This window comes from Microchirus variegatus (genome assembly GCF_963457635.1).
Source record: "Microchirus variegatus genome assembly, chromosome: 2".
In the NCBI taxonomy this organism is placed as follows: domain Eukaryota; kingdom Metazoa; phylum Chordata; class Actinopteri; order Pleuronectiformes; family Soleidae; genus Microchirus; species Microchirus variegatus.
This window is the reverse complement of record NC_139803.1, coordinates 40,476,320-40,499,049: the sequence shown is the minus strand read 5'-3', so window position 1 is coordinate 40,499,049 and position 22,730 is coordinate 40,476,320. Positions and strand designations below refer to the sequence as shown.

Below are 22,730 nucleotides of genomic sequence, written 5' to 3'. Positions count from 1 at the left end.
TTGGCTAAACCAAGCAAATAAAAACTGAACAAAACTAAGCATTTACGACACATTAAAGGCGCCATATGTAAGAATGTGACCAAAAACTGTTACTACATTCAAATTCAAAATACCGAGGTCTTTTAGGTTTCGTTTTCTGACGTAACTGGCAACCCGTGGTTGCTCGGCAGCTGAGACTCTACTGACTGCAATGATTGGTAGACGGCAGTAGGTGGCGCCACATGACGCCAAAACATGATTTCAAAACATAAACATGATTTGCAGTCTGCAAAATATTTTCTTTTAATGCAAATATTTTGTCTGTACTGTTGTTGTTGGTGAGTTCAGTTTGTTATATGAACATTATTCCTGAGTCTCTGTGACATATTAGGAGGATTTTATGGCCAGTTGCTTTAGATTTATTACATAATGCACCTTTAAATGTAATAAAAACTCTAATTTTAAAAACAAAAATTCCAAACCAAATAAAGAATAACACTTATTATAACCTTGTGTGTTTGCCAAGGTGATGACATTTTTGAGGTTCCTTGAATGCATCTCGAAAAACTGCTCTCACGCGCTGGAGTTTAACGATGAGTGGCATCAAATATTTGAAGAGCTTTTTTTTTTTTTTTTAAGAAATGTTCGTCCCTATCACAGAGAGGGAATTTGCATGAACAAGAAATTAGACTTTTAAAAAAACACAGAGGAAAGTGAATGTGACACAGGACTTGAGACAAAGCCAGGTGAACCATGAGCTCATGAAAAACCTCCGAGCTGCCACATCAGAGCGGCCGGTGGCTGACAGGAACATGACCCGCAAGGTTATGTGTGTGTGTGTGTGTGTGTGTGTGTTCATAATAACAAAAAAAACCACTAAAAAACATGTTGTGCAGCTTCCTCTTCCTCTTCAAACTCAAGGAGAACCGAGATTGTGAAAGTCATGATGTTACCAAACAGATGTCATATGCTGAGGAGAAGCAGGTGCAGCCTGAAGAAGTGGGTTTTTGTTCCTGACTTTAGCCTCTGAAAGTCAAACCACAACATAATGAATGACAAATAATGCAATATACGCGTTTATCTGCAAAAAAAAAACACCTAGAGAGTCAAAAAATACAACTTCCAGTAATGTTTTAATAGTGTAACGACAACAAAAAACATCATCCAGGACGAGGGTTTCTGTCTGAGCTCGACATAATTCCACATTTGCTGTATGTTAATGAGCTGCTTCACTGTCAGAGCGTCCTCTGCAGAACAGCGACTGCAACAAAATAAAGACAAATAAACAAGTACAATCGTGTGACTATGAATAGAAGCAGGAGAATATCAACGTCACTGTCGGAGAAGAAGAACCGCTCGTCAAAAATTAGTTTCTCTACATCATTGGTTCTCAAAGTGCGGCCCGGGGGCCAATGGCGGCCCGCAGAAACATTTCTGGCGGCCCGCAATTAATTACAGTTGATGGTTTTGATCCAGGAGCTACTAAGCTTGTTAAATGTTTATTGGACATTATTGGATACAGACCAATAAGTGTTAACTGTACAACTGTATTGGATGACATAGTGACACAGTATATAAAATTGTCAAATTTTGGACCAAATTTTTTTTATTTTAAAAATAGTCAAATTTGGGACCAAAAACTTTTTTCCCAAAAAATTGTCAAATTAGGGACGACATAGTATAGTATGACGTTTTTGTCAAATTTTGGACGAAAAAAATTTCCCCCCAAAAATTGTAACATTTTGAACGACATAGTAGTATGTCATTTTTGTCAAACTTTGGACCAAATTTTTTTTTGAAAAAAAATAGTCAAATTTGGGACCAAAAACTTTTTTCCCAAAAAATTGTCTAATTAGGGACGACATAGTATAGTATGACGTTTTTGGCAAATTTTGGACCGAATTTGTTTTCTCCAAAAATGGTCACATTTTGGAGACATAGTATAGTTTGACGTACTACATAGTATAGTATGACGTATTGGCAAGTTTTGGACCAAAAAAATGGTTTTCAAAAAAATTGTCAGATTTTGGACGACATAGTATATTATGTCGTTGTTGTCAAATTTTGGACCAAATTTGTTTTCTCCAAAAATGGTCACATTTTGGAGACATAGTATAGTATGACGTACTACATAGTATAGTATGACGTTTTTGTCAAGTTTTGGACCAAAAAAATGGTTTTCAAAAAAATTGTCAGATTTTGGACGACATAGTATATTATGTCGTTTTTGTCAAATTTTGGACCAAATTTGTTTTCTCCAAAAATGGTCACAATTTGGAGACATAGTATAGTATGACGTACTACATAGTATAGTATGACGTTTTTGTCAAATTTTGGACGAAAAAAATTTTCCCCAAAAAATTGTAACATTTTGAACAACATAGTATGTCATTTTTGTCAAACTTTGGACCAAATTTTTTTTTGAAAAAAAAAGTCAAATTTGGGACCAAAAACTTTTTTCCCAAAAAATTGTCAAATTAGGGACGACATAGTATAGTATGACGTTTTTGTCAAATTTTGGACCAAATTAAAAAAAAAAAAAAATTTAAATTGTCAAATTTTGGACAACATAGTTATTACGTTTTTTTTTTTCCTTTGGCGGTATCAAAACTTTGAGAACCCCTGCTCTACATCATCATAATGTTTCCACAACTTATTTTTTTTCTTATATATACGACAAAACAATTTAAAATATGCTGTTATAGTTCATTTATATGATATAATTATATCCTGAAAATGACTAATTGTACTTAATAATTAATCCCGTAATCCTGTTTCTTTTTTTATTCCCAGCCATACTTTTGTTGTTGTCCAGCTCCACAGTCTGAAAATCTGGATCATAAAACACTGAGCCAAATTATTCAAAGAAGAAAAAAAGCGTCTCAGACAGAGCTCTGACTGTGTTTCCAGGAACATCTCACACGATGATGCAGGCTGAGCTCAGCTTAACATAAAACATATATATCTGATGGCTCGACCTAATGGGCTTCTAAATTAGTTTGGAGCTATAAAAGAGTGGAATTTTTTTTTTTTTTTTTGAAAATATGAGGAAAACGTCTGAACTCTTTCTTTTTTTTTCAAGTTTCAAACAAAGCAAACACAGCAGGGAAAAGACAAACTGTCCTTTTACCAAATATAGAGGCTCTGACTGTCACTGAGTCACTGTGACGTGAAGTTTCAGTCGCTCTTAAAAACCTTTAATACGTTTTTTTACAGAAGTGAAACAGGTTGAATCGATGAACTCGAGTGTTTAAAGATGGACGAGCTGAATCACTGCCACTCTGCGTCTAATGTCTAATGAGCGGAGAATGAAGTCTTTCTTTTCACTTTTAAACCCGTTGTCTACATCGATCATGGTTTGACAGGCAGGCAGATAAAGTTTTTATAATAATAATAACATTCATAATAACGCTCAGTTATTGTTATGTACGTGGACAGTGCGGCATCCTGGTCTGGATCTGGACCTGGAGTCAGGTCCTGTTAAGCTGACAAGAGTCTGCAGCTCTTTCCACTTTCTTTCATATTAAGTATGGACGTGATGTGTCCTCATGAGACTTTACTGGAGTTTGACGTTTTAAAGTCAATCAGACATTCAGTCACGCCTTTCTTTCAGATGACTGATAAAAGTTTCCCTTTAACTTCGTCTCACGCCACGCTTTGTAACCAATTAAGCAAAAACTATAAGTGAAAATGAGCAGAAATTAAAGCCTTATATTAATTATTTATAAGGGATTTATATGAAAACCAGGGCCACAGAATACACAGTAGGTGAAATGGCAGGCGTTTAAAGGTCCGGTACGTAACTGCCGTAACAACTGCTAGCGTCGCTACATGGCACGCGGCCTCGCTCGCGTTTCGGAGCACCGACCACGGTTAACTCCTTAACCTAAAGTTGTCTTTCCACAGATTTTTAACCCTTTTTAAGAGAACTGAGGTTAAGGAATTAGCCTAAAGTTCACTTTCAACAGTCCTTTAACTGTGCTAGTGTTTCAGAGAACTGAGGTTAATTCCTTAACCTAAAGTTCTCTTTCAACAGTCCTTTAACCTCAGAGAACTGAGGTTAATTCCTTAACCTAAAGTTCTTTTTCATCAGTCCTTTAACCTCACTTGTGTTTCAGAGAACTGAGGTTAATTCCTTAACCTAAAGTTCTTTTTCAACAGTCCTTTAACCTCACTTGTGTTTCAGAGAACTTTAGGTTAATTCCTTAACCTAAAGTTCTTTTTCAACGGTCCTTTAACTTCAGAGAACTTCAGGTTAATGCCTTAACCTGAAGTTCTTTTTCGAGTGTTTTCACCTCACTCGTGTCTCAGAGAACTGAGGTTATTCCTTAACCTAATGGCTTTGCTGCCATCAACCCTGTGTCTCCACAGACATGAAAACCAAACACACCAATGCTGAGTAAACATTTATTTTTCACGTTGAAAACTTACAGACTACAGCTTTAAAAACCACCTCGACCATTAAAGAACAAACAAACATCGTCCACAGTGAAGTCTGTGATAGCTTTTATCTTTCAGTCGACGCTGCGTGTGTTTGCACTCGCTCAGTGACAACGACACAAAGGTGTTAACGGTGATTTTTCATTTCGAGCTTTAAAAAAAAAAAATCCAGATTATTGCTCTCAGCCTCTCTGAACCCTGATCACCACGTCAGGGCTTTGTGGTGAACCACATCCTTCCACACCTCCAACAGCAGAACGCCCAACACCTGCGGCTGTTTCGCAGAAACGAGGCGTTCAACCTCACGCTCTCAGCCCAGTGCGTTGGCGCTTCCTGCGGCGTCGACGAAGACGACGACGACGCCCCTCAGAGCTCAGTTCACACTTCCTTTCTGCCTCAACGGCACGATTTCACGGTTGACTGGCAACATCACGGCAACATCCTGTTCACACTTCTCTTTTGATTCCTCTAAAATACGTTCTTGAAGCCGATTAAAGGAACACAAACTTATTTCTGCTTTTTAGCAAAGCTTCTTCTTCTTCTTCTTCTTTCTCACAAACCAGCACTTGTGTGTAATCTTCTCTGATTATAGCACGGGTTGCCAGATACTCCACAGCCTTTGCTTTCGCTGTCAAGACCAGCGCGGTGGTTCCCAACCTGGCAACCGCGACTGCGATAAAACAGATCCAAGAAAACGGCTGCACCTGACGCAAAGAAAACACAGCTGGTGTTCAACAATAATTAGTCGGTTATTTTTGGAGGTTTGATTAAATCACGATGCACTGATATCACGGCTCAATCCTAACTTCTCACTTATTTAATACTTTTACTTCTAAAACTTAAGTACATTTTAGATCAGAAAATGACTTTTGAGACTCAAGTTCAGTAAATGTCATCGACTTTCAGACTTTTACTTAAGTAATGTTATTAAAAAAGTGACTTCAACTTCTACACTCTTAGAAATAAGGGTTCCAAAAGGGTTCTTCTACAAGGGCCGAGGTTCTACCTGGAACCATTTGCTTCTGAAAAACCCTTTCCCAAAGAAAAGGTTTTTCAAGGGTTCTTGGTAAAACTAATGGTTCCAGTAAGAACCATTTTGATCCAGAGAACCCTTTAAAACCCCTTTCCTGAATAAAGGGTTTTAAAAGGGTTCTTGGTGGAACCCTCCAAAAGGGATTCCATGTGGAACCTTTATATGGTTCTACCTGGAGGACAAGCCGAAGAACCTTATGGTTCTACTTAGCACGTTTATTTCTAAGAGTTCTAAGTAGAGTTTGAAGCTTCAACATCCGTATTTAACCCTTTGTTAGTACAGGAAAACTCAGAATTTCTCTTATTTTCATGTTTTTTTCCCATGTATTCGACAAGAAATTGATAAACTAATTGAAAATAGTCCATTTCATTTAATTGAATGTGAATATTTTCTGTCTGCTGTTGAATCATTTTGGTTTGTGGACAAAAAAACGAGACATTTGAGAGGTTTGTGAAACACAGAAGGACGTTTTTCAACATTTTCTGGACCAAACTAATACTAAAATAACACAGATTGAATTAAAGAGTGTTATTTTTTAGCAAGCGACTGAATCAAAAGCATTTTTCTAGAACTTTTATTCACTGTTTCTTTAACAGTATCGAGAAATACGTAGTTTGTCCAACGTACTTCATCTTCTATGAAGTTCCTTCTTCCATTCCAAACGTCTGCCTCTCACTAAAGATGTAGCAGGTTAAATTAATCCATTCTGCCGTGTTTTAAATTCCTCACACTCTCCGTGTTCAAGGACTTTCAACAGAATCTGATTAAAGCCAGAATGAAGCCGCTCTGACTTCCTGAAAAGTGTCTCCACCCGTAGAAAAAACACGAGGTTTTTTTTTTCTTTATTTTTTTTTCTTTTCCACCTCAGGTGATAATCGCCGCTCCCTGGCAACTGTGATCTCCGCTGTCAGCCGCGTTCGTGTTTAACCGATTCTTCTTCACGTGCGCTTTTATCAGCGAACCGGGGGAAAAAAAAAAAAAATGTAGCCCGGGATCCCTGGGATACAATCACCATGGATACTATCAAAAGACACGTCATCCCTTTAAAAATCCATTCTCTATGGAGCCATCAGGAAGCTGCAGTGTGCTACAGCACAGATAAGACCAAGCAGCACAGTTTCCTGTCTCTGTGCTTTGTGTCTGCAGGAGGCGAAAGTCAGCATCATCTCTTATTTTATTTTGTTGTTTTTTTTTTTTTTTATATCCCCTGGACAAAAGAAGCTTTTAGGCAGCAGCAACTTTTTACGGCTCTGGAGCGTAAACTCGCTTGAGAAGAATCCTTCTGGGACGACACCTCGAGCACTGGCTGTAGTTAATATTCAGCAGGTGACGGTTCCATTCCGCTCCCTCAGGACAATCGTGACGACGCTTTGCTTCAACGGAGTCGTTCGGCGACTCGGGGTGTTCCCCGTTTTCTTATTAAGTCGGTCCCGGCAGCTCGCGGGGGGCCCCCGCGCCTTGAATTAAACCTCCTCCGACAGCAGAATATCCCCGTCGTTGGCCATCGGTCGTCTCCGCGTGATGTGTTCATCTACATCCACGGCCGCACACACACACAACGCCGCCTTTCGTTCAGCCGTGTTTGCTCATGAGGTCTGGCGGTCACGGCCTGTTTGGAGAGAGACAGCGGCGCGGTTTGTGTTGTTGTTGACTGTGGTGTTGACCCACCGTGTTTGTTTTTCACAGAGAAAACACAGCAAGTGTACACGAGAGCGAATGACCGCCGGAGTCAGAAACAATCGCAATATTTTGCATGAAACCAAAGTCTGGAAACTGTACTAACCACAGACTGTGTAGGAAAATGGACGTTGTCTTCTGGCAGTTAGCCACCAGGGGGCGGTGCTTCTGGTTGTCTCGAAGAAATGAAAGTATGAGTAAATAACCCTCACATTCCCTCGATTAATTTAGTATCATTTGGTTCCATAAAAGCAGCGTTCTAGCTAGCTCATCGGCCCGATTACGCTACGATTTGCGGCCGATATTTTGACTGTTTTTACATCTAGCCGCAAAACTCACTACATTAGCAGCATCCTATCCACGGCAGCGTCGCACTTTCCATTAGTGTTTAATCTATTCTAATGTATCATCTATTTTACATCTAGCCGCAAAACTCGCTACATTAGCATTAGCACGTAGCAACTGCCGAGCCCATGGAAACTCTCCACAGCAGCGTCGCGTTTTTCCATTAGTGTTTGAATAAAAACCCAAGCCTGGAGAGCAGACTAACCATAGACTGTGTATGAAAATGGACTGTCTTCTGGCAGTTAGCCACCAGGGGGGCAAAAAACATCACAATTTAGAAGGTAGTATATGAGGAAATAATCATCACATATAAGGCTGCAACTATCGATGAGTCCCTTGATTAATTTAGTACCCGTTTGGTTCATAAAATCAGCGTTCTAGCTAGCTGCTAGCGCATGCTAGCGTCTCGGCCTGTTATGCTATGATTTGAGGCCAATGTTTTGACTGTTTTTACATCTAGCCACAAAACTCGCTACATTAGCATTAGCACGTAGCATCTCCCACCCTAAGTTTCCCCCCAAAAGCGAAGCAGAACAAAGGCGCTCAGATGTCAAATCACAGCGTAGCAACTGCCAAGTCCATGGAAACTATCCACAGCAGCGTCGCACTTCCCATTAGATTCCAAGAGCTAATCATGACGTTAGCATACGTTAACCATATTTGGAAGGACAGGCCTTTAGGAGCATGCTTTGTCAATTGCTCCGACCGTAACTCCATTAAATTGCATTATATTTTATCGAGGTAAATGAAAGAAACTTAAGAGTTACTTAAACATTTGCTGCTCTTTGTAAGATGTCAAATTGACCAGTGCAGTTCTGGCACATCCTTTGTGAAGGTTACACACTGCCAAGATGCAAAGGTATAAAAAGAATGACCCATCAACAATATATTACGGTGTAAAAAGGACTATATTCCCCTTAGGGTACCCTTAGAATGGCCAATTTTCCTTACCTTAATTTCCCAAATCTTAGAAATAATGATCTACTCAAATCCATTATTATCCCGTTTTTAATTATTTCTCAATGTAGCAAAGGAACATGTTCACATTAGAGAGGTTTGAATTATTAAAAAACAAAAAAAGTCAAAATAGTTGGTGATTAATTTAGCGTTTGATAAATAATTGATTCATATTCACATGTGAGCGGTGGAGGCTTTGACTGAAATGAATGAATCGCTGTCAAGAGTCGCAGAATTGCATCGTGGGTCCTGTGATTAGCTTTGTTAGCTAACTTTCCACACTAAGGCGTGTGTGATTGACGGCTGGTATCATCCAATAGGAGTCCAGTTACAGCTGTTTGGTTAAATCGCAAACCCCAAGACCTCAAACCCTAAGAATCTGGGTCCGACACAAGCTATTAATGCTATTAACGACAGGTGCGTTGATTGTGTGTTGCCATGGTTACTGCTCGTGTTTCTTACCTTTAAATATACACATGGACGTTTCCAAAAAACGCGAACCTAATTTTAATAAAATTTTTAGGTCCTTTTTGGCCCAAATATAGGAAATTTGCCAAGCAGTCATAATCCTAAAGAGAAGATGGCACATTTAGACACAAACTCTCACACGGAGCTGTGTGTTTCCTCCTCGTTAGAGCAAATTATATCAACACACCAAAGCCCGACAGTCTCGTCTGTTTGCCTTTCTGCCTTGAAAAGAGAGCGCAGTGTTATTCTTGAAAGTAAGCGCAGCTTTTTGACCCCGGCTTTACTTACTGCAGCTGATGCTCGGAGGAAAAGAAACCAAAAAGAGAGAGATGTTGTGTTTGTGTAATTATTCACTATCGGAGCTCCTGATGAGTCGTTCCACATCCACTGGCACTTTTTTAATGAGTATCGGTGGTAAACAGTTGTGCTTAATGCAGTCTGTGGCAGAGTGATGTGTGTTCACGCTCTCCCTTACAGAGCTTTGAATTTAGAAAACACAGGATCTAACCACAAAGAGTCACATCACATCATTACCACACAGTGTTTTTGAATTGTAATATCTTATTTTTTATGTCAGGATTTTTGTGCCTTACACTCATACCCTTTTTAAAAATGTTTAATTTACACCATAATTTAAAAATAAGCAATAAAGGATACATGTATCTATATAATCTTTGTACATAAATAATGTAAATTAATAATAATACCTCGGCACCTGAACGCTCCGGATTACGCCGTCACACCCTCTGTTTTCTCAAGGATGTTACGAATGTGCGCCATATTTTAAGGAATGTCTCCGACACGGTCGGTTAATTTTACACCAACTATAAAAGTCATTTTTCTTCCGGTGAAGGATTTTACGCCTCCTGCTCATCCAAGCGCTTACGGTACAAGCGTGAAACCCCGAGGAAAACGCTCCGTCATGTTGACCAGAATCACTTTCGTGTCACTTCCTATCATATATATATATATATATATATATACATATACAGCATACACTATATGGTATAAAAGTATTCGGACTCTTCTTGGAAGACTTTCCTCGACATTTTTGAATGTATGAGGTCAGAGACACTGATGTTGGACGAGAAGAAACTGGCTCACGATCTCTGTTCCAGTTCAATCCCGAAGGTGCTCGATGGGGTTGAGGTCAAGGTTCTGCGCTGGGTTCTTCCACAGCAAACTCAAAGTCAGACCGTGTCCGTGCTTTTGTGCTCTGGAACACAATCATGCTGGAATAGAAAAAGGGTCTTCCTCAAGCTGTTGCAAAACAAAGTTGGGAGCATAGGATTATCCAAAATGTCTTGGTAGGCCCAAAAGATCTGATGTGGAACTACTGCTCGGACATGGACTTAAAAAATCCATTCGTCATTGGAGATAAAGGACCTAGGTCAAAGCCTCTTTCCCACCAACATTTCCAGGAACCTTTATACTTACCGCTTACCGGTCCCTTGACCGGGTTTGGTCGTGGGGGAACTTTGTGGTTGAGCATACTACTGCCTTCCATCCCTTATCGTCATGTGCTACCGCCTGGGCTTTGGCAAGGGTTAGGTGGGTCCATTCAGGGATCTTGTCATCCCACTTCTTCCTCCGTCTTCCTCTTCTTCCCTTCCACCGCGCCCTGTAGTGTCACTTTTGAGAGACCCCTGCTTCTAGATACGTGGCCGTACCATTTCAGCTTCCTCCGATGCTCACCAGGTTCTCAAGGTGGCTCGATCCTGTAGCTTTCGCGCGCCTTCATTTGTGATGCGATCACGGTAGAACCTTTATGACCGACCGTATTATTTTCCCAAGATAAATAACGGTTATGGCCAACCTTTAATTACCTTGGGAAAAGAATTCCTGGCTAATCCGCGGGGTTCGCGTTTACCACCGCACCTCAAAGCTCCAGAAGACGACACTTGGTCGTTCCATTTCACAGGTTCAAAGTCCAGCTGAACCTACTCTAGGTTACCAAGACCTCGTCGTCCAAGTTCTTCCTTCTCCATCTTCTAAAGGTCATGTTTCAACGTGGGTTGTTCCACGAATCAGAGTTCTTTAGAATCCGAAAAATCCCTAGTCGCGAGTAGGTTCTTCTTTGGGTGCAAGTTTGGGGTCTATGGAGAGTTTTTCCCTGGGTAACTTCAGTTGAAACGCGTCATAGTATCGAAACACCTCTTCTTCATATATTGTATACATATATTCCTATTCTGTTCTCCACCACAGGTCATTTGTTTTGTACAAATGACGTTTTTAACGCGCCGCGTGACATTTCCTCTGACCTCTGCTTAGCTCGTCCGTCTCAAACACACACAGACCGAATCCACAGTTCACGTCTGACCTTCCACGCGGTGGTTTTTCGGGGCTCCCTGACAGTTTTACCAAGCAACATTTTTTTTTTACCCTGCGCTCTCGTGTTTGCTTGTGCCTTCAGAATAAAGTGCTAGCTTTATCCTGATAAAGTGCCTGTTTTGTTTACAACCGGTGGGATCATTTGACTGCCTCGTAGATCTGTTTTAGGGACCGTGTCTCAGCATTTTTTTCCTCTTGCCAAGTTACAGTGCTTTAAGAACTGATCGCACTGTACTGACATTTAGCACTGGAACTGAAACACAGCTACATTCTCATATTTGAATCAAGAATAATGTGGTTCTATGAGGAGCCGACACAGAATACTCCTACTGCTATATTAAGAATGTAATTTGCCTCTTTATCGCACTATTAGACAGTTTTAAACATCTACCTCTGTAGTTCGGGAACTGCACACGTTTCCACACCAAAGTCCATAGAGAAAATCAGCAATTATAGCTCATGGATTATAGAGGTTGTTCTTTGACTGCTGCCACATTTGTTAGATATTTGTCACTCGGGTAAATCCAAACATAACGTTTCTTTAACACCAAAGTCTGAAAATAATTCACATTGATTCATTTATGTAAGCAGCAGTGGATGAAAAACACCTGCACGCTGTTGTCTAAAATCGCTGATTTTCTCTATGGACATTGGTGTGAGGAGTGGACGCTTTACAGAGCAAGTCGTAGATGTGACGTGATGCATGTTATGATGTCAAAAATAAACACATTTAAGGAGAATTTAACCACTTCTTCCCTGACCCACTTTTTGGAGTCCTTACTGGAAAATGACATGCCCAAACTAAATAGAGTACATATCTACAGTTACAAGCTCTATGTGGATTATCTTGTTATCAAAATAAAGATAACACTTGTGAGATTCCACCAGAGGTGTAAGTTTCACTGTAGATGTCACTGTGTCAGTGTAAATGTACATGGAACACAGCATAACTGAAGGATGTTTTTCTCTCACCTTAAAAAATATTGTAATTTAAAGCAAATATCACCTTTAAAACATGCAGTAGGAGCTTAAAAACACATGGAGGTCATGTAACTACATGTGCACATGAGCTGTGTAAAATCTGATGCTGTTGAAGTGAAGCAGAGTAAAGTTACAGAGGTTTTAGTAACTCTTTTGGTACAGTTTGGCACCATCTGTGCCATTTGAGATTTCTTAGGTACCAAATTATTAAAAACCCATTTAATTGTATTTATATGTCACTATTGGTCTAAAAAGAACTTATTTAAAAAAATAAAATTAAAATAAAAAGCCAGGGGCAACCGTGAAGAAGAGGTTTAGGGAGAAAATACATGTCACTAAACTGTTTTTAGTTTAACTGCATTAATAATATTTAATAATCATTCCTAAACCTGAACTTCAGTGTTGAAAACTCAGTTAACTGAAGCTTGTTTGTTTCAGTTTCACATCACACCGATCATCGCCGCCTCACAAATGTCACGTTCCACGATCACTGCTGGGTTCACGCTCTACCCCAGCGTTTGCTCGGCTTTAACGTTTTTTTTTGTTTTTTTTCTCCAGTGCACAGGAGTTCATCCTCAGCCTTTTGGCAGCTTTTTAATTAAGAAATAGGAGACGTTTGACTGCGATCTTTGTTTCCGCGCCGTCCTGACAGCTTGAAAGACGGCAGCCTGCCATGAAACGCGGATCTGCTTCCTCTTCGTTCTCCACTTTGATGAAAAAAAAAAAAAAAAAAAGCAACGCCGTGTAAATACCGGCCCTAATAAGACGGAGTCGGATGTCGCGGCGCCGCGTTCTGTGGACGAGCTTGGATTGAATTGACTTCGGAGCAAATTGTCTCGAGTAAAAAGGGTGAAAAAAGCGGGATTATGTTCCATTACAATTCCACTCAATGAATAATACAAAAGGGCCCCCGGGACCGAATGGAGATTCGTCTCATCTTTTTCCATTTCTGCTGCTGTGTTTCTGCCGCCTGGTCAGTAACTCAGCCGCACACAGAGGCAGAATCGGTGTCCTCGTGCCACGGATCCGTATATATATCTGGATATATCTGTTAAGCCCGAGCGAGCGTCCGGGGGACGCCGTGGCATTTGACGGCCCGACTCCTTCATTCCCGCACATGACAAATGTCAGCGTTTCCTCCTGCAGGCGACAGCGGCAGCCTGTGTGTGCGTTTGTGTGACCTTTTTACAGACGACAAACAATAATCTCTTTTCTTTATCTTTAGCGGCCGCGGCGCCAGCTCGCTATCGGCACTGGTGTAAATAAAGACGTGTTTAACTAGCCTGGCTAACGCGTGATAGCACCTCAATCTCATTGGAGATTGAGTCAGGGTTTGGAAAGGGAAGTTCTTTAGACCTACAACCAGTCAGACCAAAGATTTTTAGGATCGATGGTTACCTGCTAATGAAGGTGTGGCGATTTTCCAAATCCTTATTTCAGTTTGATGTCACAATTTGCTTCTCAATCTTCTTTTCTCGGTTTAAATTGATCTAATTTAGTCTACGATCGTTGGTTTTACGTCCTGAGAACCCATTGAATTTTGTTTTGTTTCGATTTTTTATTTCGATATTTTGACATGGCGTCATGAGTGATTTGCACTGTTTTTTTCTTGTCGCTTACAATTTAGCAAAATTGAAAGACAGCTGCTCTTTGGCGCCTACTAGTGACGGGGGGATCCGGCTCTTTTGGCTGGTTTACGTCTACGATCATTGGTTTTACGTCGCGATAACTCATTTAGTTTTGTTTTATTTGGATTGTCAACATGGCGTCATGAGTGGCGCCCGCAAGTGACGGGCTAAAAAGAGCGGAGTATCACTTGGAGCCTTCTATGTAAGCCTCTTTTAGCAATTTTGAATGGTTTGTGTGATTGTGTCATGATATCTCATTTAATTTCGATTGTCTACATGACGTCATGAGTGATACGCGCTGTGGTTTTCTTGTCGACAATGTTTAGCTAAATCAAAAGACTGTTGTTGCTCTTTGGCGGCCGCAAGTGGCGGGAGGTCCGGCACTTTTGGCTGTTTTACGTCTACGATCATCGGTTTTACGTCGTGATAACTCATTTAATTTTTTTTTTTTTCGATTGTCTACATGGCGTCATGAGCGATACGCACCGTGGTTATCTTGCTGACAGCGTTCTAGCTTAAAATTTAGCTAAACAGAAAGACAGCTGCTCTTTGGCGCCTGCTAGTGACGGGAAGATCCGGCTCTTTTGGCTCGTATCACTTAGAAAGAGCCTTCTATATTAGCCTCTTTTAGCAATTATGAATGGTTTGTGTGGTTGTGTCATGGTAACTCATTTAATTGCGATTGTCTACATGGCGTCATGATTGATACAGACCTTTTTTTTCTTGCCGACAACATTCATGCTTAAAATTTAGCTAAATAGGGAGACTGCTGCTCTTTAGCAACCGCTAGTGATGGGTTTGTGTGTTGGTAATAAATCTTTTATTTAAGATTCGACTCGTTCACTACAAAGAATTGACTCTTGGAGCCAGTTCGTTCACAACCTAACGACTTCTCACTAGTGTTTGACAAACAAAAGCTGCTTAGACGTCTTTTCTCTGTCGTCAAGTCCACCTCAAAAAACCTGAGTTTCTGTGTTTCTGCAGAGTGAAAACAAGTCGCTGTCAGATTCTCTTCTGAGTTCTTTTACACTCGTGTTTCGCTGCAGATACAAATTTTGCTCACGATAAAACCAGGAAACGCATGAAAGTTGATACAATCTCGATAAATTTGAATATTTCTGTTCCGTGTGTTGTGCTTCTTCGTTATCGACGCTCCAACTCCACGTCGACGTGAAAGACTCGCTCTGCTTCTGCTGACTCAGCGTTTAAATTGGGGGGAGATTATTACAGATTATGCTTTTTCTTTGGCAATCAGATATCAGAGAATAATCCAGAGGACGTCAGCCGAGCCGAAGGGATGAAGCTATGAATATGTTTTGAAGATTTGTACGACTTTGCACTTCTTCTTCTTCTTCTTCTTCTTCAGAGCAGTGACTCAGTGGGAACACGCGTGGTTTTTTTTTTTTTTACGACTGCTGCTCTGAGCCTGAGCCGCGATGATGAAGGTTTCCTCCGCTCTGACGTTTTTATGGAGATTGTATGTGGTTATTGACTTTTCACCATCACGTCATCCATCAGCTGAAGTTAAAGAGATAGTCTGGAGTTTTTGAAGAGAACCAGACGGACTTATTTGTGTTCAGGCCGTGACTCTGATCAAACCATGCGAAGTTTGCCTCAGATTGGACAAAGACTTTACAGCAACTCTGTTTGAAAATTCAACACGACGCCGCGGACCTTTGAAAGCTTTTGATGAAAAAGGTTTATCGAGTCTGCACCGACCAGATTATTTGAAAGTCGTGTAATAAATCTTCTTAGAGAAGTTTTTTTACTTGCGGACTTGACCTGGGAGCCAATGAGCATCTACTCTGGTCAAGAGGGGGCGGGGTCTAGAGGAAAAAAGTGGTTGATATCACATGGAACAATGTTTACGTCACAATAAAATCATGTTTATTATGTGAAATAAATCTATTAATATCAAAAATATCATAAATAGAGACATACATAAATAAACAATTACGGTGGACAACTGTAATTTAAACACCAATGTCTTATTATTACTATTATTAATATTTTTTAAGGGTTAAGGTTGCTAACATTGCTAAATCTACATTTTATGAAAATACTGAAAATGTTTTGTTAAATCCAAAATATTTGTCAAAATAATGAATAATTGTCTTGATCTATGCACGTCTTATTGCTACAGATTGAAGAGATCATCCCAAATATCACACAGTAATCATTTTAAATAGGTTTTCTTCGAATGAAAATGAGAATAAAGATGTGAAACTGACTAATAATCGCTTAAAATTAGATATTTATTCACAATCCGTCAGCCCTAGCTAAATTTTGTTTCAAAAATTTCTGATTTTTCATAGTTTAAGTCGTGAAAAGGGCGAAAATTGAAGAAGAGAAATTGAGCAAAAACAAAAGGGCCATTACGCAGAGATCGACCACTACAGCTGCAGATATGAGACTAACTGACAGTTACCATGGCAGATAATGACTTTGTCTCATCACACAGTATATAAATATATATCATCACTATGTCAATGTGGACGCAGACGCAGTATTGTTTAAACAAGCGTCTGTGAGTCGCATGAATCCAATAGTAAAAGGTCAGACATGGACGCAAGTCTCTGGTCATGTAGATTATGACCCAATAAAGAAGAAAATATTAGATTTGGTTTGGGACCTGGACGTTAATCTGGATTAAAACAAAACAAAACTAGCTACAAAAGTGGATATGGCAGAATATTTAAGATGAATCCATCGTCATTTTCGGGACATACGTGTCACCTAAGGTGCAGTGCAGATTGAATCCAGTGGGTGGCAGCAGACAGTTCACACTATTAAAGTGCACTTGTTGATTCTCTGATTTTAAAAATAATATTTTTTATATATTTGGTCTTCTCACGCCTGTTTTTAAATGTTTAAAGGCGCTTTCAGACCTTTAGTTCGATTGCTTTGGTCTGCACCAATCAGAAAAATGTTACACTAGCAAACTGGCATGGGTACGGTGTGCTTTCACATAATATATAGTTCTAAACGAACCAGAATTGAACCGCGAAGACCATCGGCACCGGAAACCGGACTAACCCCCGATTTCCACCGGGGGCGTCACCACCGCGGAACGTTAGCGCAGAGGACGGCGCAGAACCCGCGGCACTGGCGTTCCGCACCACTAATAATGCGTTAAACTATACAGTTTTGTCCCATGTTGGTTTGTTTGCTTTCACACCAGAGGAACCGTACCAAAGTAGGGCAGATAAAGCGGACCGAGGCCACCCCTTCAGGCAGGTCTCAGACCGGTTGATTTGGTGCGCACCAAAGTACCGAGATTACATTCGCACCTACGCAAACGAACTGAACCAAGTGCACCAAATGCTGTAGGTGTGTGTGTGAAAGCACCCTAAGGCGTTGTTGTTGTGGTTGAAGTCGGTTTTCGACTTCTTTTTTACCCCAAAGATCAGTAAAACTAGTAAAATTAGTCCCCAAAGATCACTAAAATTAGTAAATCTGACCTTAGAGATCACTAAAATTAGTAAATTTGACCTTAAAGATGACTAAAATCAGTAAATTTGACCCCAAAGATGACTAAAATTAGTAAATCTGACCTTAAAGATGACTAAAATCAGTAAATTTGACCTTAAAGATGACTGAAATCAGAAAATTTGACCTTAAAGATGGCTAAAATCAGTCAATTTGACCTTAAAGATGACTGAAATCAGAAAATTTGACCTTAAAGATGGCTAAAATCAGTCAATTTGACCCCAAAAGATGACTAAAATTAGTAAATCTGACCTTAAAGATCAATAATATTAGTACAATAGACCTCAAAGATAAAATCCATAAATTTGACCTTCACTGAAATCAGTAAATTTGGAAACGTACCAAAGTAGGGCAGATAAAGCGGTCCCAGACCCCTTCAGGCAGGTCTCAGACCAGTTGATTCACACCAACGCAAACGAACTGAACCACTGGACCAAAGACGTTTGGTGACACCAAATGCTGTGTGTGTGTGAAAGCCTCCTCAGGCGTTTGCTGCTGTTGTGTTGATATGGTATCGTCTCTCTTCTGAGGTCGAGCTCTTTCTCTTGTTCTGCCGTGATTTTTATCTGACGCCTAAACCAGATTAAACCAGATTAAACCTGGAGCGCGTGTCGTGAATCATGTCTCCGTTCTCTCTCTCTCTCTCTCTTTGCTTCTGGGTCGGAGTTAATATTCCTCTCACTCACCTTGACACTAAAGAAAGATGCTGTGATTAGATAAACACTGGTTCCCCGAGCGTGGAAAACCAGTGTATGAAATGATTTGTCAATAAAAAACAATCTTGAGTGCGATCGTGGTCATTGTGTGTTGCTGCTGCTGTTGTTAACACACACAGGGATCATTAAAGTTCACTCTTTTCTCACCTGCTTCCTTTGTCTCTTCTTGTTGTTTCTCAGTGAGCTTTTAGGTCCAGACTTCACAGAGACCTACTACACACAACACGGGCAGCCAGTGACTGTGACTCATCACAATTACACTGTAAGTATAAAGTCTCTCTTTTTTTGCTCTGCTTTGGTTGCGTGTGATTGGCTGATGGATGCGTGAAGATGCAGGTGTCGGCGGCTAATTACAAATCAATTTTTTTATTGAACTAAAAGTCCAATAAGAGCCAACGTCATGAAAATAACCACTTTCAACAAAAGTCGATCATAACAGAGATTCGATTTGACTTTATTTTTGCTTTTCACACATGGTTTATTAACAATTATTGAGCTGGAAACTCCTTTGTACTTATTTTAATATGTCTATATAATCATCTGTTAACTTTTTATACCATCATAGAGGCAGATTTATTGCCAATAAGAAGATGTTCTCTCCTCATCATCCTCCTCTTCCTCACATATACTTCACACACTGGTGTACAGTGACATTAGATGAAGAAGGAGCGACAGATAAAATCACTCTTATCGTTGTTATTTGATTCATTTTCTACGCGCTCCGGCGCTCGGCTCCACTCTGATCATAGATCCTGGAAAATACTAGGATTGAGTCGATAAGATGACTAAAATTAGTAAAATTGACCCAAAAGATGAGCACATGCTTTGTAAATGTTATCACAAAGATTATTAAATGTGTAAATTTAACCCTAAGATTACTAAAATTAGTAAATTTAACCTCAAAGTTTACTAAAATTAGTAAATTTGACCCCAAAGATGATTGAAATTTGTAAATTTGACCCAAAGATTACTTAAATTAGTACATTTGACCCAAAGGTGACGTAAATTATGAAATTTGTCAACTGCAATTAGTAAATTCAACCCCAAAGATTACTAAAATTAATAAAAATTTACCTCAAATATGACTAAAATTTGTCAATTTGACCCCGAAGATTACTAAAACTAGTCAATTTGAACCGTTAGTTGACTAAAATTAATAAATTGGACCCCAAAGATGATTAAAAGTAGTCTACTTGACCTAAAGGTGACAAAAATTAGTACATTTGGCCTTAAAGTTGACTAAAATTAGTAAATTTGACCTTTAAGATGACTAAAATTTGTCACTTTGACCCCAAACATAACTAAAATTAGTAAATATGACCTTAAAGTTGACTAAAACTCTTTAAAATTTGACCCAAAGATGACTAAAATTGGTAAATTTGACCAAAAATGGTTCTTTAAAAAGTTACATACTGCAGCTTTAACGCCTGCAGTCATTGTCAGATTCCTAGACGGTTGCTCATCTGATGATCTGCTGTGTGTTCTGTTGTTTCTGTGGTGATTCAGATGAAAACGAAACAAAGGGATTCAGAAAAGAAAGGATTTCATGAACACGAGTCCGCGTTGCAACATTTTTGCTTGAATTCTAAATCCCTGACACAAACTTTCTCCTGCTGACTTTGGACTCGTGCACAGATCCACAGAGTCCGACCGTCTCGCCTCATTTACCGCGTCAAGGTTACGGAAGATTAATTGAGGAGACGTTTCTGTGGCAGCAGAACTGACCTGATGTTTCTGCGACTTACATCAGAATATGAATGTTTTTAAGCTCTGAATTGTTCTTCTCTGACATCCTTTTTTTTAAAGGTCGCTGTAACTTTGGATACAGAGTTGATATTTCCAGGGTTTTTTGTCGGATCTTAAGAATGTCTTTGTCCTTTAAAAACATTTCTGTCATTATCTCATGACTGCTCCCCGCGGCTCCTTTATCAAACACGCCTCAGTTAGCTTTTATGCCACAAAGGTTAAAGACATAAGGGCTTAATCCTCCTCTAATCCATCTGATTCCTGTTTGATTTTCTTAAAATACCTTTGGCATTTGGCTCCATTTCAATGTGTTTCTGGCCACGCGGCGCCTTTGAGAGCAACGCCGCCGCCTCCTCGCTACGCTGAGCGCTCGCTTTCGTTCGTTCGCCTCGTATTTGGAGAAGGGTTTTGGGGATTTCACGCCGCCTCCTCCTCCTCACGCCCCGACACACCATTGATGTGGACAAAAGGACGTTTCCTTAATGCAGAATCTGCCGAGATCAACCCCGAGTTCAGGCCTCGGCAGATTGGATTTCGCAGAGAATGGAATGTGGGCTGTTTATGTTCCCAAAATCTCATTTCATCTCGCCGACATCATTCCAAAGATTAGCTGTCGATTAAGAACATTTCAGGCTCGTGTAGGTTGTTCAGTTACCGTTGAGTTCTCGTGTTATTTCAGATACGAACTCTCGTTGAAGTCTCGTCTTGAAGTGGGATTTAATGAGATGTGGCTCTTAGTCGTGGTGACAACATGGCTGCCAACGGGGGACAGATTTATAGCTGTTTAAAGCTGTAGTGCGTAACTTTTTCAACATAAACTATTGCTCTATATTCTGCACCAGGTTTCTTTGATGGAGTGTGGACGAGCGACGCGACAATAAGAGACAAATACACAACACAAAGCTTTACAAAACGTATGGGAGAAAGAAAAATCGAAAATGTCTCGCACAGCCAAAGAGCTGTGTGTTTGTTTGTGTTTGTGTTTGTTTGTTTGTTTGTTTGTTTGTTTGTGTGTTTGAGAGGCAGGGAAGAGACGGACGAGAGGTGGTTTAAGTGGACTCAAACATCCACAGGGGAAAGTGGAAGTTCCTCTTCTCGCTGTAAATGTTTGTTCAACCCCAAATGTGACACAACAAACTGACGCTTAACCTCATTTTATGCGATCCGGGTTTGAGTGACGTGATTTCAGAAAGAAGAGAGAAAAACTTAATCCGACTGATCGTTGCAACTGTGCGTCCAAAGATGATTAAAATGTGTAAATTTGAGCCAAAGATGATTAAACTTTGTAAAATTACCCCAAAGATGACTTAAATTAGTAAATTTGACCTCAAAGATGACTTAAATTAGTAAATTTGACCTCAAAGATGACTTAAATTAGTAAATTTGACTCCTAAGTGACTTAAATGAGTAAATTTTACCCAAAGATGACTAAAATTGCTGTATTTGGCCTCAAAGATTGCTTAAATTAGTAAATTTCACCTCAAAGATGACTAAAGTTAGAAAATTTGACCCAAAGAAGATTTAATTAGTCAATTTGACCCCGAAGATGACAAAAATTAGAACATTTGACCCCAAAGATGACTAAAATTAGAACATTTGACCTAAATATTACTTAAATTAGTAAATTTGACCCTAAAGCTGATTAAACTTTGTAAATTTGGCCCCAAAGATGACTAAAATTAGTCAATTTCACCCCAAAGATGATTAAACTTTGTAAATTTGACCCCAAAGATGACTAAAATTAGTCAATTTCACCCCAAAGATTACTGAAATAGTTAATCAAAAAGTTACATACTGCAGCTTTCACGTCCACCATGCCTCCAGGCATCCAAGTGACACATCTACGCATTAACTTAACATGTATTTTTTGAACACATTTTGTGTCGCAACCAATCCCCGCTCGCAATATCTGCTTCGCTAAAAGTTCTGGGAACGTTCCCTGAAAGTTTGTCCAAGGTAGTCCCGTGGTCGTCCTGTAAAGTCTTCCGAACGTTGCAGTGATCGATCGACCTTTACGTTGTCTTTTGGTCGCGTTAACGTTCTCTTCGCCTACAACCTACAGGGAACCTTTTGTTCAACCTTTATTTGGTTACATTAACATGTGACAGCGTTTAGTACATATCACTAATTTTATTATTTTAAACTGTCTGCACTCATATTTGCAGTCGTGGTAGGATTTTAAAAAATGCATTTCAGTATAAACAAAAAACTAACCATAGGAGAACCATGAGCTAACATTGTGTTAAAATGTTGTGTTGGCAGCGGAGTTACTCACTTGTTGTTTATACGTTTATTTGGATAAGTGGTGCTGGAGCCAATCCCAGCTGACGTAGAGGACAAAAGGTCACCAGATGTTTTGTTTCTCCACCTTTTGATTCAGCAGAAAAAAGTGGGTTTGTTCCTCGCTGCTCTTCCTGCACCGAGTTCAAAGCATGTGCTCAGATTATGAAACCAAAGCCCCGAATGTTGACGCTCTCCAGAGTTTAATTAGCTTCTTCAAACATGTTTGGTGAATCACTGCTGCAGATGGACTCACCGTTATCTGTGAGTGTTTATCTCCACACCGGGCTCCCACAGATGCTACGTTTACGCTGCACATACCTTAAAAAGAGGGAGAGGGCCCGTCGCCCGGTGCTATCACATCCTCGACATGTAACCTGGCTCACCACCAGTGGGAGCTGGCGAGGACTGGATCGGTACGTTCGGCCGCCTGCAGCTGCTGTTCAAATGTTTTAGAGCTCATTTCACGCTCCGATGAGCTGACAGAGAACATTTCTGAATTGTCAGAAATCGACATGCAGGCATCGTTTAACCCTCGTGGTGATAAAGGCCCTTTTTTAGCATTAGCAGCCATTATGAAGGCCCACAGGCAGCGAGGCTTTTAGAAATCATTAGAGGTGCACATTGGTGAACGTGATCATGTTTGTGGCCTAATGTAGA

General features: G+C 40.0%; 1 protein-coding gene across 1 annotated transcript in view; it reads left to right on the top strand.

Annotated features, from left to right (window-relative positions):
* adam19a (ADAM metallopeptidase domain 19a) overlaps positions 1 to 22,730 on the top strand; it is a 204,457-nt gene that overhangs the window by 111,329 nt on the left and 70,398 nt on the right. Inside the window, exon 4 of the mRNA XM_083910418.1 lies at positions 18,225 to 18,306. Within this exon, the coding sequence (XP_083766544.1) occupies positions 18,225 to 18,306 (82 nt within the window). The remainder of the gene's footprint in view (positions 1 to 18,224; positions 18,307 to 22,730) is intronic.